Raw genomic sequence first — 15,385 nt, 5'->3', positions numbered from 1 at the left:
TGAAGAGTGGGGCCTCTCTAACCAATCTCTTCCTACACGACTCACACAATATGCACTCACTCATTCTTTCTGTCCCCCTACAATCTCTTGGCCTCCATATTTTCCCCTAACACAGAATATTCACGGCTTCTTTCGAAATGACTTCAAAACACAAACTCTCCCCCTCCTTTCTCTCCTTCTCTCTGTGTCAGCACATCAGTATTGTCTATAGACAGTCAGCCCACACATTCTCCCTCTGGGATTCACATCCACTAACTTGTGGAAGTGGGACACTGTTCACCCTCTTCCCTTCCTATCCTTTTGTCCTCTACATCTCCTTTCCTCCCACTGCACAGTCTCTCAGCTCTAAGGCCCGAGTAAAACAAAGCAGAGAGAGCAGAAAGTGAACATCCACCCACTCAACCAGGACTTGGAAGCTCCTGAATAAAGACACTAGGTGGCTGCATTGATTTGTGAGAGCAACCGTGGCATGATCGGCAGTCTTGAAGCAAAGCCACTGGACACAATGGCTAAAGCCAAACGAAACAACTATATGAACCGTCCCGAAATGGACCTCAGGAGGCTGAAGAAATTTGGCTTGGCACTTGAAACCTTCAAACTTTTACAGATGCACAATTGAAAGCATCCTGCCGGGCTGTATCACCGCCTGGTACGGCAACTGCAGGGCTTCCCAGAGGGTGTTGCGGTCCGCCCAACGCATCACCGGGGGAAAACTACCTGCCCTCCTACAGCACCCGATGTCACAGGAAGGACAAAAAGACCTCAACAACCAGAGACATGGCCTGTTCACCCCGCTATCAGCCAGAAGGTAAAGTCATTACAGGTGTATCGAAGCTGTAGCTAAACACAACGTGCCATTGGAACACAGGAGTGATGGTTGCCGATAATGGGCCTCTGTACACCTATGTAGATATTCCATATAAAAAAATCTGCCGTTTACAGCTAGAATTGTAATTTACAACATTAACAATATCTACACTTTATTTCAATAAGGGAACACTAGTCACTTCAATAAGGGAACACTAGCCACTTCAATAAGGGAACACTAGCCACTTCAACAAGGGAACACTAGCCACTTCAACAAGGGAACACTAGCCACTTCAACAAGGGAACACTAGCCACTTCAACAAGGGAACACTAGCCACTTCAACAAGGGAACACTAGCCACTTCAACAAGGGAACACTAGCCACTTCAACAAGGGAACACTAGCCACTTCAACAAGGGAACACTAGCCACTTCAACAAGGGAACACTAGCCACTTCAACAAGGAACACTAGCCACTTCAACAAGGGAACACTAGCCACTTCAACAAGGGAACACTAGCCACTTCAACAAGGGAACACTAGCCACTTCAACAAGGGAACACTAGCCACTTCAACAAGGGAACACTAGCCACTTCAACAAGGGAACACTAGCCACTTCAATAAGGGAACACTAGCCACTTCAATAAGGAACACTAGCCACTTCAATAAGGGAACACTAGCCACTTCAATAAGGGAACACTAGCCACTTCAACAAGGGAACACTAGCCACTTCAATAAGGGAACACTAGCCACTTCAATAAGGGAACACTAGCCACTTCAACAAGGGAACACTAGCCACTTCAACAAGGGAACACTAGCCACTTCAACAAGGGAACACTAGCCACTTCAACAAGGGAACACTAGCCACTTCAACAAGGGAACACTAGCCACTTCAACAAGGGAACACTAGCCACTTCAATAAGGGAACACTAGCCACTTCAATAAGGGAACACTAGCCACTTCAATAAGGGAACACTAGCCACTTCAACAAGGGAACACTAGCCACTTCAACAAGGGAACACTAGCCACTTCAACAAGGGAACACTAGTCACTTCAACAAGGGAACACTAGTCACTTCAACAAGGGAACACTAGTCACTTCAACAAGGGAACACTAGCCACTTCAATCAGGGAACACTAGCCACTTCAATAAGGGAACACTAGCCACTTCAATAAGGGAACACTAGCCACTTCAATAAGGGAACACTAGCCACTTCAATAAGGGAACACTAGCCACTTCAATAAGGGAACACTAGCCACTTCAATAAGGGAACACTAGCCACTTCAATAAGGGAACACTAGCCACTAACAATTTTTATATGTTTACATTACTCACCTGATCCAGTTGAAGTCGTAAGTTCACATACACCTAAGCCAAATTCATTTAAACTCAGTTTTTCACAATTACTGACATTTAATCCTAGTAAAATTCCATCTTAGGTCAGTTAGGATCACCACTTTGTTTTAAGAATGTGAAATGTCAGAATAATAGTAGAGAGAATGATTTATTTCAGCTTTTATTTCTTTCATCACATTCCCAGTGGGTCAGAAGTTTACATACACTCAATTAGTATTTGCTAGCATTGCCTTTAAATTGTTTAACTTGGGACAAATGTTTTGAGTAGCCTTCCATAAGCTTCCCACAATAAGTTGGGTGAATTTGGTCCATTCCTCCTGACAGAGCTGGTTTAACTGAGTCAGGTTTGTAGGCCTCCTTACTCGCACATGCTTTTTCACTTCTGTCCACACATTTTCTATTGGATTGAAGTCAGTGCTTTGTGATGGCCACTCCAATACCTTGAATTTGCTGTCCTTAAGCCATTTTGTCACAACTTTGGAAGTATGGCTTGGGGTCATTGTCCATTTGGAAGACTCATTTGCGACCAAGCTTTAACTTCCTGACTGATGTCTTGAGATGTTGCTTCAATATATTCAAATACTTTTCCTCCCTCATGATGCCATCTATTTTGTGAAGCGCACCACTCCCTCCTGCAGCAAAGCACCCCCACAACATGATGTTGCCACCCCCGTGCTTCATGGTTGGGATGGTGTTCTTCAGCTTGCAAGCCTTCTCGTTTTTCCTCCTAACATAACGACGGTCATTATGGACAAAGAATTACATTTTTGTTTCAACAGACCAGAGTACATTTATCCAAAAAGTACGATCTCTGCCCCCATGTGGAGTTGCAAACAGTAGTCTGGCTTTTTTATGGCGGTTTTGGAGCTTCTTCCTTGTCGATATAGGACTCGTTTTACTGTGGATATAGATACTTTTGCACTGGTTTCCTCCAGCATCTTCACAAGGTCCTTTGCTGTTGTTCTGGGATTGATTTGCACTTTTCACACCAAAGTATGTTTATCTCTAGGAGACAGACCGTGTCTCCTTCCTGAGTGACGGCTGCGTGATCCCATGGTGTTTATACTTGCGTAGTACTATTGTTTGTACAGATGAACGTGGTACCTTCAGGCGTTTGGAAATTGCTCCCAAGGATGAATCAGACTTGTGGAGGTCTACCATTTTTTTTCTAAGGTCTTGGCTGATATCTTTTGATTTTCCCAGGATGTTGAGCAAAGAGACACTGAGTTTGAAGGTGGGTCTTGACCTACATCCACAGGTACACCTCCAATTGACTCGAATAATGTCAAATAGACTATCAGAAGCTTCTAATGCCACAACATCATTTTCTGTAATTTTCCAAGCTGTTTAAAGGAACAGTCAACTTAGTGTATGTAAACTTCTGACCCATGGAATTGTGATACAACGAATAAGTTAAATAATCTGTCTGTAAAAAATTGTTGGAAAAATTACTTGTGTCATGCACTTGCCAAACCTTGCCAAACCTATAGTTTGTGAACAAGAAATGTGTGGAGTGGTTGAAAAACTAGTTTTAATGACTCCAACCTAAGTGTATGTAAACTTCCGACTTCAACTGTATGTATATACTTTACTCCTATTCAACTGTATCTTAGTCTATGCTGCTCTGACATTTTTCATCCAAATATTTATATATTTTTAATTCCATTCCTTTACTTTAGATTTGTGTGGATTGTTGTGAAACTGTTAGATATTACTGCACTGTTGGAGCTAGAAACATCCAGCATTTCGCTACACCTGCAATAACTTCTGCTAAACACGTTTATTTGACCAATAAAATTAGATTGGATTTGATGTAATGTTTGGAACAACTTCGAAATGTAACGTTTGAGAAACAAGGATGAACGTCTAATTTTGATGTCAGACAGAGCTAGTTGGTTTTAACCCTCAATATCTAAAGCAGTGGGTGAACTGCAAAGAGAGAACAAAAAGGTAACAGAAACCTGTAGATGAAAACGTGAGTCCGACATCTCACCTTGCTATGGAAGGAGCTGCTGTTCTTGGCCACGGCACACTGTCTGTCCACCAGGAAACAGTACCTCCTCCTCTCCTCTGACAGCGCACTCTTGTAGCCCTCTGCTGTGTACTGGTCCAGGTCACTCTGCTTGCTGCCAATGGTCTCAACATACTGAGGAGAAGGCGGGAGGGGGACGGGGCGAGGAGGAAGAAGGCGGGAGGGGGACGGGGCGAGGAGGAAGAAGGCGGGAGGGGGACGGGGCGAGGAGAGGAGAGGGAGGAGAGGCGAGGAGAGGCGAGGAGAGGAGGAGGGGCGAGGAGAGGGAGGAGGGGCGAGGAGAGGGAGGAGGGGGGCGAGGAGAGGGAGGAGGGGCGAGGAGGGGCGAGGAGAGGCGAGGAGAGGCGAGGAGAGGGAGGAGGGGGGAGAGGGAGGAGAGGAGAGGCGAGGAGAGGGAGGAGCAAGGAGAAGGACGGGCGAGGAGGGGAACGGGGCGAGGAGAGGGAGGAGGAGGAGGGGGCGAGGGAGAGGGAGGAGGAGGAGGGGGCGAGGAGGAGGGGGCGAGGAGAGGGAGGAGGGGGACAGGGAGAGGAGAGGGGAGAGGAGAGGGAGGAGGGGGCGAGGGAGACGGGGCGAGGAGAGGGAGGAGGGGGACAGGGCGATGAGGGAGAAGCAGGGGGATGGGAAGAAGACATAGGTTACAGTAGGATGTATTTGTCCCCTAGACACTAGAAACAAATCTAAGCAGTTAGATAAGTATATACACTACCATTCGAAGGTTTGGGTTCACTAGAAATGGCCTTGTTTTCTTAAAGACAAGCACATTTTTGGCCATTAAAACAACATCAACTTGATCAGAAATACAGTGTAGACATTGTTAATGTTGTAAATGATTATTGTAGCTGGAAACGGAGAGAGAGAGAGCCAATGGTTAAGGTTAGTATTGTAGTTAGGTGCATGAAGTAAAGCCGACAACAACCTGAAAATTTGCATTTAGCTACAGGGGTGCTGTGGGAGTGCTGTGGGAGTGCTGCGGGGGTCCTAAATGTACTGTGTGTCATCTTGAGTACCACTAGAATAAGGTGACGGCAGCTAAATCAGTGTAAAAAATCTGTACATAGAATAACATATAAACACTCTACATTCTGACTCACAGCATACATTGAGTAGTAAACAACGGAGCACTAATTCCCTGCCTCATAAAACAAAATGGCCGATATAAGCAGAGTTAAAGTAGGATTAGACGCTTATGATGTCGATGACACATGAGATCAGCCTAAGACGAGGACAATTGAGTTCATCCTTTGTTACCATAGAGATACAACCAGACGAGTCATGAAAACTGTCATCCACACAACAGTCGTCAACATCTGGACAAAGGCATGCACACAAATCCTTGTTGAATACTTTACAAAAATATCAGACGTGTGAGGCTTGACCCTCTAAGCTCACATCAGGGAGACACACAAACACGGAAATGTCAGCCCCATTACAGAACCCATTAAAGCAATGCAAATAGATGTTTACTGCAAATACTCGGCTTCCCATTTAGCACTTCACACACTGCTACCCTGGAGCTTTCATTTCCCTCTGTCCCTGCCTCAGAATGATAAAGGACAGTCAGAGACGCTGTTGGGTTCTGAGAATGAAATGACAGTATATGAAATATACTTATTTATCATTTCCTCTTCCTGTCCAACCATAAAATATTTACGGGTTGTATTTTCCACCATCATTTGCAAATAAATTCATTAAAAATCCTACAATGTGATTTTCTGGATTCTTTTTTTTTCTCATTTTGTCTGTCATAGTTGAAGTGTACCTATGATGAACATTACAGGCCTCTCATCTTTTTAAGTGGGAGAACTTGCACAATTGGTGTCTGACTAAATACTTTTTTGCCCCACTGTATATACACACACACACACACACACACACACACACACACACTTGTGGTGGTGGAAACATGTTTTGTCTGAATGCAGCTGTAGTGATCCTCTGGGAATAATTCAACTTGGTTCAGCTCCCATAGTGTCCGTGGAGTATTTTACTCAGAATTAAAAACCTAAAACTGTTTCTTCTCTGAGATTGTTACACAATCCCCCCCTCCCCCCACCACCATGATGAAGAGGACAGATCCCATTGATCTGTTCTCTTTCCTCTGTGTGTAGACTGATTACAGAAAGGAACAGGAAGAAGATAAAACAAAACACTTGAGGAGCTTTATTAGTTATCAATGATGGGAACTTCAAGGAGGATTCAAATGACTAGTGTTGTTTTCAAAGTAAAAGCCTGTGATTAAAGCTTACTCTCAGCTACAATACATTGACTGAGGCTGGGTTTCTGTACAGCACTGTGATATATCAGCTGATGTAAGAAGGGCTTTATAAATACATTTGATATACAGTTGTTACCGGTACCGGAGTCAATGTGCGCGGGTACAGGTTAGTCGAGGTCATTTGTACATGTAAGTAGGGGGGTAAACTGACTATGCATAGATGATAAACGGCGAGTAGCAGTAGTGTGGTGTAAAAACAGCAGCCCTTAGCCGTGGTATACCACAAACTCCTGAGGTGCCTTATTGCTATTATAAACTGGTTACCCAAAGTAATTAGAGCAGTCAAAATAAATGTTTTGGTCATACCCATGGTATACGGTCTGATACCCCACAGCTTTCAGCCAATCAGCAATTAAAAGATTTTACTGAGTTACAGTTCATATAAGGAATTCAGTCAATTGAAACAAGTTAATAAGGCTCTAATCTATGGATTTCACAAGACTGGGAATACAGATATGCATCTGTTGGTCACAGATACCGTAAAAAAAATAAAAATAGAGACGTGGATCAGAAAACCAGTCAGTATCTGGTGTGAGCACCATTTGCCTCATGCAGCGAGACACTTCCTTCGCATAGAGTTGATCAGACTGTTGATTGTGGCCAGTGGAATGTTGTCCCACTCCTCTTCAATGACTGTGCGAAGTTGCTGGATATTGGCAGGAACTGGAACACGCTGTTGTACAAGTCGATCCAAAGCATCCCAAACATGCTCTATGGATGATCGGTCTGGTGAGTATGCAGGCCTTGGAAAAACTGGGACATTTTCAGCTTCCAGAAATTGTATACAGATCCTTGCGACATGGGGCCATGCATTATCATGCTGAAATATGAGGTGATGGCGGAGGAGGAAGGGCACGACAATGGGCCTCAGGATCTCGTCATGGCATCTCTGTGCATTCAAAATTGCCATCGATAAAATGCAATTATGTTCATTGTCCTTATCTTATTCCAGCACAACCCCACTGCCACCATGGGCCGAGACGCTGACGTCAGCAAACCACCCACCCACACGACGCCATACACGTGGTCTATGAAAAATGTGTGGGATCTTTTATTTCAGCTCATGAAACATGAGACCAACATTTTACATGTTGCATTGTTGTTCAGTATAGAAAGAAATATACAACAAAAAATATATATTCTGGAGTAGTTGGATTACTGTAGTAGTAGTAGTGTTACTGTAGAAGTTGTAGTAGTAGTAGGAGAGCCATGTTTTGTTTACTTTTCATGTACTACACAGTGTGCGTTTATGGGTGGGACCAAACAAGGGTCATTATTCCTGGTAATTCTAAATCTTCCCAGACACACCCTTACCTTGAACTTGGACAACATGTAAACAAAAGGCCAGCCAGCCAGACAGTAGGTGAGTTAGCCAGTCAGTCAGTCCATCAGTAGGTGAGTCAACCAGCCTGTCAGTCAGCCAGATACAGAATAACTAGAAAGCAGTAGTATGGAATCAGTATCGAGCTGCCAAACCAGTCTGCTTGCCTCTAGAGCCCAGAGCCCTATACTTGGAATCAGGTTTGAGGAGTTTGCGAGGTAACTGAGGTCAACTCTTGAGTTCAACTCAGGATAACCAGCACCACGAACGTGGCTCATCTTTTAGCCAGGTAGGTTTCTATGGCAATGAATCCTTCAGAACTAACCTGTCCAAAGCAGGCTAACTCCATTTATCCTGAATGAAGTGTCTGGCACAAGTTGAGGACCAATGAAATCAAATTCCTTCTCACAAAGATGGTGTCATCATCCCCTTCATTTGAGGAAGACTGATTCAAATGTTTTATTGAATCAAACGTTTTTTTTTTGTTGTTTTTTTGGGGTGTAAAGAAACTAATGTCAATCACATTACACATTTAGTAACGACAGCATTTGCTTTCCAAACTACGTTTTTTCCACACAAATGTATTTAGCAATTTTCAAAAGGCAAAGTGACAGTGGCAACCAACCACAGACATATAATCCATAGGATGTCAGTTCAACTAGCCACGTGTGACATGCAACCGCAGTTACAAGCCTGCTAGAGGTCGCGGCAGGCGGACGAGCAATATCCACCGTCGTAGTACGGATGAAGCCTGAGCTGGAATGTGAAGCTAACTGAAGCTGGCCAGATTTAGAGAAGCCGGAGTAGATCTAGCGTGCTTCGTAGTATACCACTCTGGCGTCTGTCTCACTCAGTCACATTCACACACACGCTTGAAGGCCAATGGCAGCCCGATATATGGCAATACATATTTACTACTGTATTCATGCGATACTACATTGACTTTTGCAGATGAGCCCTGCCATTTACAAAAACATACACGTCAACACGCCATGAAAATAAGACATACAAAACACAATCATAGAATACTATATTACTACTTGACAACATCTAACATACAGACATCTCTGACAGCATTTTCTGACAGCATTTTCATCTCATATTGTTACCAGGTAAACTATTCCTGCTGTGAACACACTGTTGATGAAAGAGACACGTCAAACGGTACAGGCCGTAGCCTAGACGCGCCGTAGCCTAGACGCCGAAAGGTACAGGCCGTAGACTAGAGGTGCACATTTTAGTTTTTGACCTAGCACTACACATCTGATTCAAAATCACCAAAGCCTTTTGATGAGTTGATGATTTGAATCAGGTGTGTAGTGCTAGGTCAAACACTAAAATGTGCACCATTTGGGTTCCCAGGACCAGGATTGAGAACCAGTGTCCTAGAGTCTTACTGTAGCCAGAAGCCTTAGAGGTCGGGGGAGCAGGGGACCCCTGGTGGTGACAGGAAGCAGTCTCAGCAGTAAGAAAGAAAGAGTTGAACGGTGGGACAAAGAACCATATGGAGGGATCCGACAAAACCCCTTTCCCACTCTTACAGGCTCACAAGATATTGTTATATTATACTCAATGATAGAGGCCTTGGGTGAGCGAGACCGAAGATGCATAAAAGGACATTTCAAACCTCCACTAAAAATGGAATACGAGATACCAATGCAAGTACGTCAACGCAAAATGTCAGATTCAATGAACCTAAACTTTGATGGAACTTCATTCCTAGAATCATCGTTTGATTATGTCAAGCTCGAGGCCTAAGCTTGATCTTTTGTCACCACGGTCAGTGCACAAGCTTCCTCTGATGTCATGGAGCCCCTCCCCCTCCCTCCTAGAACAATTACATCACAGTGACCTATTAAAGCATTATCAATAGGGGAGGAGGACACGACATGGGTCATTCAGAAAAGCGATAGAGGGGAAAAAGAAGGGACAGTGAAAAGGTGGAATGAGAGAGAGACAGAAAATAACCGGGTTGAAGAATTGAAGGAAAGAACAGAACTGCAGCAGAACAGAACAAACCCAGACCCTCCTCCCGCTCTGCCTCTTTTACTCTCCACATCCCATCTGCTCTGACGCCATCCAGCTAACGCAGAGGGAACTGAACTGTGGTGTTGATGTAGCCTCAAGATTTGTCTGAGCGTGTGCGTTTATGTGACATGCTAACATGTTGCGTGTCACTTGAAACTCCCGTTTTCACACGGCAGTAGCATGTAGCATGTCACCCTCACAGAGTTGCCATTAGAACGTGATAATTAGTTGCTGTTGTTACTAGTTACCATAAATGCCCCAAAGGCATAGCAATGAAACATGACTATCAGTTGGGGAAATGTGGTACGTTCCGACTGTTCAGAAAACACACCTCATTTGACCATTTCTCCTCATAGTAACCAGAGCCTGAGACGGACAGAGAGGAGAGGAGAGGGAAACAGACAGACAGGAGACACAGGCAGACAGAGAGACAGAGCGCAGCAGAGAGAGATCCCCAGGGTCTGTCTCAACAAAGGGAAACCTTACTGCCCTTAGCTACAGAATAAATGTACAATACATTTACCTCCCACTCAATTGCTAAATGCTTTTTAACCGACAACCGAATAAATTGGAAATCAGTGCAATGAAGAATGTGCAATATAAATCCAATGCTAATCTACCTCAACTCATGCAAGCACACTGAATGCAATATGATAATACAAAAATAAAATGGGAAATAAATGGGAATACGAAAAGGCTGTGGTGTTCAACTGCGTATGTACCAGTGCTAATACTCTAACACCCAATTGAGATATTATGTAACAGAAGCTATTAGCGATTTCCTATTTTTCTGGGTCGGCAGCAGAACGCCAGCGACATTCCCATTATATTCAAATCAGTCTGCCTCTCCCCCTGAAACACTCCCTCTTAAGTGTTTAATAATGAACGCGAGAGAGATTTACCATGTCATTTTCAGGCACTGCGTCCGTGCTTTGTGTTCCCCTAGGGACGCCGTAGTAAATGAGTGCATTTTCATCATCGGCTAGAGGTAAGGGTTTAATATTACCATCCATCTGGAGCAGAGCGGGGAAAAGGGAGATTACTTTTTGTTTCTTTCCCCTTCCCGAGGAAATCAGTGAGCTGTTACCCGACTTAATGAAACGATGATGGGAGGAAGGAACAAGGCGGCGGCTGAGATGGACTCGCTTTTTCAGAGTGAGTCTACCGAGGTTTAAACGCACAGACACACAAATCATTTCTTCAGGTGGGATAATTAAGTCGATCTAAAATCAACAATCTTTCAGAGAATCATTATAAGGAGCTTCACTAGCTGGTAATCAGCTAAACTCTGTCGTCGACCCCCCCTTCCTCCCTGGCAAAGAGAAGAGGCCACCAGTCTCAAGTGTCCCTGCCAACCGCTTGTTCCCAGAAGTGCACATGAGGCACAGCAGGGACCGAGATAGGCTACGCAGCTACCCAGCCACGCAACACTCACTTCTCTGTAATCACACTCAAGAACCATTAAGAGGCTGGGAGCACACACACACACACACACACACACACACACAGACAGAAGCTTCCATTAATCAGTAAGTGCTGAAGAGAGCAGGCTCAAGGGAGTGTGACTATGGCCCGGAAATGACTTTTTGTGCGTGTCTGCCTGCGTGTGTTTGTGTCTCTGCTGGGAGTGGACCATCAGATCTCCAGTCTGCAACTCGCTGTTAGCTGGGCTTCCTGTTCGTGCCATCAAACCGCTGCAACTTATCCAGACCAGCAGCCCTTCCCAAGTTCTCCCATGTCACCCTGCTCCTCTGCACACTTCACTGGCTTCCAGTCAAAGCTTGCATCCGCTACAAGACCATGGTGCTTTGCTATGGAGTACTAAGTGCCCCTCCCTACCTTCAGGCTATGCTCAAACCCTACACCCCAACCCAGGCACTCCGTCGGCCACCACTGGTCTCTAGGCCCTCCCACCCCTACGGGAGGGATGCTCCTGCTAAGCCCAGTCCAAGCTCTTGCTTTCCTGTCACCCCAATGGTGGAACCAGCTTCCCCCCAGAAGCCGGGTCAGCTTCCCCCAGATGCCGGGTCAGCTCCTCCCCCAGATGCCGGGTCAGCTCCCCCAGATGCCGGGTCAGCTCCCCCAGATGCCGGGTCAGCTCCCCCAGATCCGGGTCAGCCCCCCCCCCCAGATGCCGGGTCAGCTCCTCCCCCCAGATGCCGGGTCAGCTCCCCCAGATGCCGGGTCAGCTCCCGCCCCAGATGCCGGGTCAGCCCCCACCCCCAGAAGCTTCCCACCCCTTTACCACCTCTGATTCTGCTCTTTAAGGAAAAAGTGTACTGTCAATGCCTGTGATATGTGGTTGTCCCACCGAGCTTTAAGACAAATGTACTCACTGTAAAGGGCTCTGGATAAGAGAGTGTCTGCTGAATGACTCACATGTCAAATGTAATGTAAAAAAAAAAAAAAGGACAGACCACAGGCTTGCCTGCCCACCAAACCATAGCGGCCCATGGGAGTCCAATGGTTTTTAGGGTGTGTCGTCTTGTAGAGACGCTGTGGCTTAAAGCACCATGTATCCATTTCCAAAATGACTCCTGTTCTAGTTCTGTAATTACCTTCCCTCCGGCTGCTTTATGAATAGGAGGACTGCCTTGTTCAGGGGGCAGAACAAAAGATTTGTACCTTGTCAGCTCAGGGATTCGAACTAGCAACCTTTCGGTTACTAGTCGAACGCTCTAACCACTAGGCTACCCTACCGTCCCTACACTCTAACCACTAGGCTACCCTGCCGTCCCTACACTCTAACCACTAGGCTACCCTGCCGTCCCTACACTAACCACTAGGCTACCCTGCCGTCCCTACACTCTAACCACTAGGCTACCCTGCCGTCCCTACACTCTAACCACTAGGCTACCCTGCCGTCCCTACACTAACCACTAGGCTACCCTGCCGTACCTACACTCTAACCACTAGGCTACCCTGCCGTCCCTACACTCTAACCACTAGGCTACCCTGACGTCCCTACACTCTAACCACTAGGGCACCCTGTCGCCCTCAATGCCTCAGTGTTCCCCTTGTAGACTGGCCTGCTCTTTTGCTGAAATTGTTTATTTTCTATTGGTTTAAATAGAATCCTTTGGGCAACAGAGGACCTGTAGGTCACTCTGATGGCTTTTGCATTCTGCCAGGAAATTGCAGTACACACACACACACACACACACACACATTTAACTAAGAGGACTGAGTAGTGGCAGGCAGTGCTCCCATCTCATATTGAAGCTTCAGAATCATAATACAACGTCACAACACATCAGCCTCCACACACCTGCACCTCCACTATGCTGCGTTGTGTAACCATCGACTCAGTACACCCACCACGTGTCATGGTGCTACCCACTGAGAGGCAGAGGGGCACAGCAACCTGTAAGGGCACATTACACACCTTCTCTGTAACAGCTACCATGGGGGAGGCGTGTATGCCTCTGCAGGACACAATTAGCTGGCCTACATAACACTTCACATCAAATAAACAAATGTTACGCAATGTAGTTGAGGAAGTGGTCAAAGATCAGAATAAAGAGAGTAACCATGGTGATTCAAAGCATTTTGACAAGCTTGAAAAATGCAGTGGAGAAAAAAAAAAAAATCAGCAAGATGATTGACTCCCTTATTTCAGTGGACCGGACTTTTATAGGATCTACCCATGGCTGTCCCAACAATCTTACCACATCTCCTTGAGTGAGAGGCTTGAATCTCTGAAGCAGAAATTCAAGGTGACGTTCAGTTTATCACTGTATCTGTCTCCCTCCCTCCGAGCTTGGTTGTCCGAGGCAAGGCCCACAGTACCCGGGCCCACCCCTCCAGCCAGCAGCAGCACATCACCACCAGTACTAGAGCTAAGAATGACCCATCTCTCAGAACCTCGTATCTGGGAGCTAGTGAGAGATGGGATGGGTCCCTTATTCCCTTGATGATGCTGTTACAGTACCAGTCAAACGTTTGGACACATCTACTCATTCTAGGGTTTTCTGCATTGACAGACCATCATGTTTTAAAGTAATGGACAGACACACCTGTTAATTGAAATGCATTCCAGGTGATTACCTCATGAAGCTGGTTGAGAGAATGCCAAGAGTGTACAAAGCTGTCATCAAGGCAAAGGGTGACCACTTTGAAGAATCTCAAATATAAAATATATTTTGAGTTGTTTAACACTTTTAAAAGTCACTACATGATTCCATATCCCTTGAATGAGTAGGCGTGTCCAAAGTTTTGACTGGTAGTGTATATATAGATGACTTGGCTAACGTCTGCAAGGTTAAAGGTTGAAGGTTACGGAGTTCTTGTAGTAAGTTTTAGTCAACTTATTCTGCTTCAGTAAAAGGGGCCTAAATCTCCTCTTGGATTAGATTGGCTATCCATCTTCGACACCTGCTGGGCTGTGGCCAATGGGATGATACAGTATTTATCTGACTCTGTAGTCAAACGTCTCACCAGTCACCTTCCCCTACGGTGAACGTTTGACCCACCAGCTGGCATCGTCCATAGGCTGACTGGGGACTCAGTCTGTCTGTTTCATTCACAGTAGCAAGCTAACCGAAACCTGAGGCTCTTTGGAAGCACACACACACACCCCTTCTCCCCCCTCCGATCTCTCACCTGCATCTCCTTGTCTCCGTACTTGGAGGGGTTCTTGCTGCCCTGGCTCTTCCTGCGGAGCTTCTTCAGTTCTGCCTGACACTTCTCCAGACTCTCTCCTTTACTCTTGTGCTCCATCTGGTACTTCTTCAGAGCCGCCTGTAGGTGGGAGTATAGAGTCAGTTTTAACATAGCTAAACAGTCATTGGCTTCCCTAGACTAGTATTCTACCACTATGGTTAGGTGTTGAGTCCCATTTCAAACCACCTGACCACCTATTCGCTGATTGATGCAATGTGGCATAATGCAGGGGAATGAGTTAGTCTGGCATCATAGGTACTTGGCTGATCTCTCTTCCCCCACCCACACACAGTCTGTCCCCAGTGGCTATAGGACTTATTGTGTTCCAAACCACTGCCTTTGTGTTTCACTCATTCACCTCTGCCAAGAGTTAACGCAATCCTGTGGCCTGGCCTGTCTGCCGGTCGGCCAGCCCTCCACAAAACAATGTTTCCAATATTTTATTTCTGTTTGATGGAAAAACCTAGCTGAGCATGGCTAATGACTTTAGTCAATGCTGAAATAACAGAGCCAAGCAGAGAGAGAAAGGACACAAAAGGGGGAGAGGGAACATATGGTTTTCTGATCGGCTGCCAGACTGCCAAAGTACGGCCTCAAATGAACTGACGAGGTCAATATGAATTTCAAACAGAGGACAGCATTATTTTATTACTGACTTTGTTTATGAATATCCAGTACTGAGCCTTTATTTAAGCTTCCCAATTCCACTACAAAATTATCTTCAATAATTCTCTAGAAATGGGTTTATCCCTTAAATAAAGCTTGAACTACTACTTCTTCTTCTTATTATTATTATTTTCTTAAAATATGTCATAATTCATGATTCGGAATGTAAGAGAAGAAAGTAATTTGTAACTTTATTGCTGAGTGGTTATGATGAAAACCAGTGGGAAATTAAAAGAAG

General features: G+C 45.4%; 1 protein-coding gene across 3 annotated transcripts in view; it reads right to left on the bottom strand.

Annotated features, from left to right (window-relative positions):
* Positions 1–15,385, bottom strand: part of LOC115144455 (brain-specific angiogenesis inhibitor 1-associated protein 2-like) — a 150,337-nt gene that overhangs the window by 44,876 nt on the left and 90,076 nt on the right. For all 3 annotated transcript variants that reach the window (XM_029685510.2, XM_029685509.2, XM_029685511.2), the window contains 2 exons: positions 14,422–14,559; positions 4,154–4,306 (listed from right to left, as the gene is read on the bottom strand). In XM_029685510.2, coding sequence (XP_029541370.1) covers positions 4,154–4,306; positions 14,422–14,559 — 291 coding nt within the window. The remainder of the gene's footprint in view (positions 1–4,153; positions 4,307–14,421; positions 14,560–15,385) is intronic.

The sequence above is a fragment of the Oncorhynchus nerka genome, linkage group LG16 (genome assembly GCF_034236695.1).
Source record: "Oncorhynchus nerka isolate Pitt River linkage group LG16, Oner_Uvic_2.0, whole genome shotgun sequence".
Taxonomy (NCBI): Eukaryota; Metazoa; Chordata; class Actinopteri; order Salmoniformes; family Salmonidae; genus Oncorhynchus; species Oncorhynchus nerka.
The sequence above is the reverse complement of the archived record's forward strand: the minus strand, read 5'-3'. Positions and strand labels throughout refer to the sequence as shown.